This window comes from Limulus polyphemus, unplaced genomic scaffold (assembly GCF_000517525.1).
Source record: "Limulus polyphemus unplaced genomic scaffold, Limulus_polyphemus-2.1.2 Scaffold2037, whole genome shotgun sequence".
Classification (NCBI taxonomy): domain Eukaryota; kingdom Metazoa; phylum Arthropoda; class Merostomata; order Xiphosura; family Limulidae; genus Limulus; species Limulus polyphemus.
The window spans coordinates 201,578-205,332 of NW_013667647.1; the positions used below are offsets into that span (position 1 = coordinate 201,578).

At 33.9% G+C, this 3,755-nt stretch overlaps 1 protein-coding gene across 1 annotated transcript in view; it reads left to right on the plus strand.

The window, feature by feature from the left end:
- The window catches only part of LOC106465748 (G-protein coupled receptor GRL101-like), a gene marked incomplete at its 5' end in the record, with an annotated part of 84,251 nt that overhangs the window by 59,665 nt on the left and 20,831 nt on the right, over positions 1-3,755 (plus strand). The window contains 2 exons of the mRNA XM_022393672.1: positions 776-847; positions 2,425-2,496. Of these exons, the coding sequence (XP_022249380.1) occupies positions 776-847; positions 2,425-2,496 (144 nt within the window). The remainder of the gene's footprint in view (positions 1-775; positions 848-2,424; positions 2,497-3,755) is intronic.

Below are 3,755 nucleotides of genomic sequence, written 5' to 3' on the forward strand. Positions count from 1 at the left end.
TAAAAACTATGATATACAAATAATAAGTATAAAGACTATGATATACAAATAATAAGTATAAAAACTATGATATATAAATAATAAGTGTAAAAACTGTGAAATACAAATAATAGGTATAAAATCTGTGGTTTATAAATAATAAGTATAAAACTATGATATACAAATAATAAGTATAAAAACTATGATATACAAATAATAAGTATAAAAACTATGATATACAAATAATAAGTGTAAAAACTGTGAAATACAAATAATAGGTATAAAATCTGTGGTTTATAAATAATAAGTGTAAAACTATGATATACAAATAATAAGTGTAAAAAATATGATATAAAAAAAAGGTATGAGACTGTGATATATGAATAATAAGTATAAAGGTGTAATCAATTTTCTCAAATAATTCTAACTAGTGTAGATCTCACTAAATAATCGTCCTGGACAAAGTTTTAATCACTTGAGAAAAATAAACATTGCTTGTTTAGAAAGACACTTTTGATGAGAAGTTAATTCATTCTTTTGTTGTTGCTGGAGATCTGCTTATTACCTGGAAATGCCAACTGCACCACAGATGGCCGAAGGATTAAGCTTGTTAGGAAATGAATAGAGCCATTAGATCAAGAGTGGCAAAACATTTAAGCTCTTAAGATTTAAAAGAAAATAACAACATAAAAACAAGTGGAAAGCCAGTCAATAAAAAAAGACGTAGAATCCCAGTGCTAAGTAAAGTATGATAATCCCTAAAAGAACGTGTTTTTTTTTCTCTCTCTCTCTTTAGGTATCTTGATGAAAATCTTCTTACGTCACTACAATCTAATACGTTTCAGGGATTGGGACAACTGCGTTCACTGTGAGTTGATATCTATTATTGTTTTTTACGCAATGGGTTGTCCGCACTTCGTCCACCGCGTGAAATAAAACTCCGGATTTTAGGCTTGTAAATCTGTAAAGTTACCGCTGAACCACCGATGAAACTGAGTATATACAACTTCCCAAATTCAGAAGTATATGTTTAAAGGAATTAATTTTATTGAACGATAAATTTTCGGACCAACGACGCTAAAACCCGTGGTTTTGTTCCCCGTACCTGGCATGGCCTGGTGGTTAGGAGGCGCTCGACTCGCAATCTGAGGGTCGCAGATTTGGAATCCCCGTCACACCGAACATGCTCGCCCTTTAAGTCGTGGGAGCGCTATAATGTTACAGTCAATTCTACTATTTGTTGGTATGAGAGTAGCCCAAGAGGTATTGGTGGGTGGTATTGACTAACTGATTTTCCTCTAGTCTATCACTGCTAAATTAGGGGCGGCTAGTGCTAATAGCTCTCGTGTGGCTTTGCGCGAAATTCAAAACTAACATAAAAATATCGATTCACTTAACTAACTTCTGTTGAAAAGCCTGATATATCAATTCAAAAATTCCTTCCCTCTTCATCCCTGGTGGGTCAGCGGTGACTTTCTGGACTTAAGACGATAAAATTCGAGATTTAATCCCCGCTAGCGCAGGTAGCCTATTGTGTCGCTTTTCGTTGACAATCAACAACGTTTCAACCTTCTGCCTTCTGAACCCTCCCCCAGTAGATAAGTAGATATTTATAAGTTTTTCCGTTTGGTAACACATGTTCTCGACTTTTTTATACCTTCTGAACCCTCCCCCAGTAGATAAGTAGATATTTATAAGTTTTTCCGTTTGGTAACACATGTTCTCGACTTTTTTATACCTTCTGAAAGTAAGGAGCAATTTTCTTGTAGTACCACTTCGAAATCAGGAGCAGTTTTTTGTGATATCCCCCTGAAATCAGAAGATTTCTTGTAAGTAGCCCTTTGAAATCAGGAGCACGTTTTCGTGATATCCCCTGAAATCAGAAAATTTCTTGTAGTAACCCTCTTAAATCATTTCAGAGGGATATCACAAAAACTGCTCCTGATTTCAGAGGGCTACTACAGGAAATCTTCTTATTTTAGAGGGATATCACAAAAACTACTCCTACTACAAGAAATCTTCTGATTTCAGGGGATATCACAAAAAACTGCTCCTGATTTCAGAGGGCTACTACAAGAAATCTTCTGATATCACGAAAAACTGCTCCTGATTTCAAAGGGCCTTCTGATTTCAGGGGAATTTCTTGTAGTAGCCCATTGAAATCAGGAGCAGTTTTTTTAGTGTAGAACTTCCAAAATCAAGAGCAGTTTTTCTGTAGTTGCACTTTAAATGTCAGAAGCACTTTTGTATTAGCATTCTGAAAAAAAAAGGTGCAGGTTTCTTGTAGTATTCAAAGTTAAAATTTCTCGTTCAAAATTGCGTTTGAGTTCACCAAACTCTGATAATAGACAAAATAGCGTTGTTGTTGTCAACAAATGCTCTGAATTATTTTAATGTTAAATACTATTATATCATGTTTGATATCTTCTCGCATTATTTTTACAGTATCTTAAAGGGAAACTTCATCCAAGAAATACAGCCCTTGGCTTTCAGTGGATTACTCTCGCTAAAGACTTTGTAAGTTCATTTGTCTGTTGTTGTTTATTTACCCTCAGTTCTTAACCAAAATGTCTACTAAGTAATTTCCTTTTGAGTTCATGATACTCAACTTGATTAGAACCGAGCAATTCGATTGCATCGCCAAATCATGTGCTATTGTTAAAAATGTAAGAAACCAGTGTTTTCATCTGTCATACTAAACATGATCTATGTGGTTTTCCTTTTGATATTGATATCCATTTCCTCGGAGAGATTTTCTCGGGTAGAATTAATAAATACTGACGACTTTCTTTAAACACCCGGCTACTAGTGAGAAACTTTGTTGAATTTTTCACTATAAATATAATCCTGTAGAGTAAACACACACACAAAAAGGTTTTTAACGTTTCTCACTAGTAGCCGGGTGTTTAAAGAAAGTCGTCAGTATTTATTTGGTTTTGTTGAATTCTTCACTATAAATGTAATCCTGTAGAGTAAACACACACACACAAAGTTTTTAAGACCAAATAAATACTGACGACTTTCTTTAAACACCCGGCTACTAGTGAGAAACTTTGTTGAATTCTTCACTATAAATGTAATCCTGTAGAGTAAACACACACACAAAAAGGTTTTTAACACCAAATAAATACTGACGACTTTCTTTAAACACCCGGCTACTAGTGAGAAACTTTGTTGAATTCTTCACTATAAATGTAATCCTGTAGAGCAAACACACACACACACACACACAAAGTTTTTAAGACCAAATAAATACTGACGACTTTCTTTAAACACCCGGCTACTAGTGAGAAACTTTGTTGAATTCTTCACTATAAATGTAATCCTGTAGAGTAAACACACACACAAAAAGGTTTTTAACACCAAATAAATACTGACGACTTTCTTTAAACACCCGGCTACTAGTAAGAAACTTTATTTGTTGAATTCTTCACTATAAATGTAATCCTGTACAGTAAACACACACAAAGAAAAATTTTACACCAAATAAATACTGACGACTTTCTTTAAACACCCGGCTACTAGTGAGAAACTTTATTTGTTGAATTCTTCACTATAAATGTAATCCTGTACAGTAAACACGCACACAAAAATGTTTTTAACACCAAATAAATACTGACGACTTTCTTTAAAACCCGGCTACTAGTGAGAAACTTTATTTGTTGAATTCTTCACTATAAATGTAATCCTGTACAGTAAACACGCACACAAAAATGTTTTTAACACCAAATAAATACTGACGACTTTCTTTAAAACCCGGCTACTAGTGAGAAACT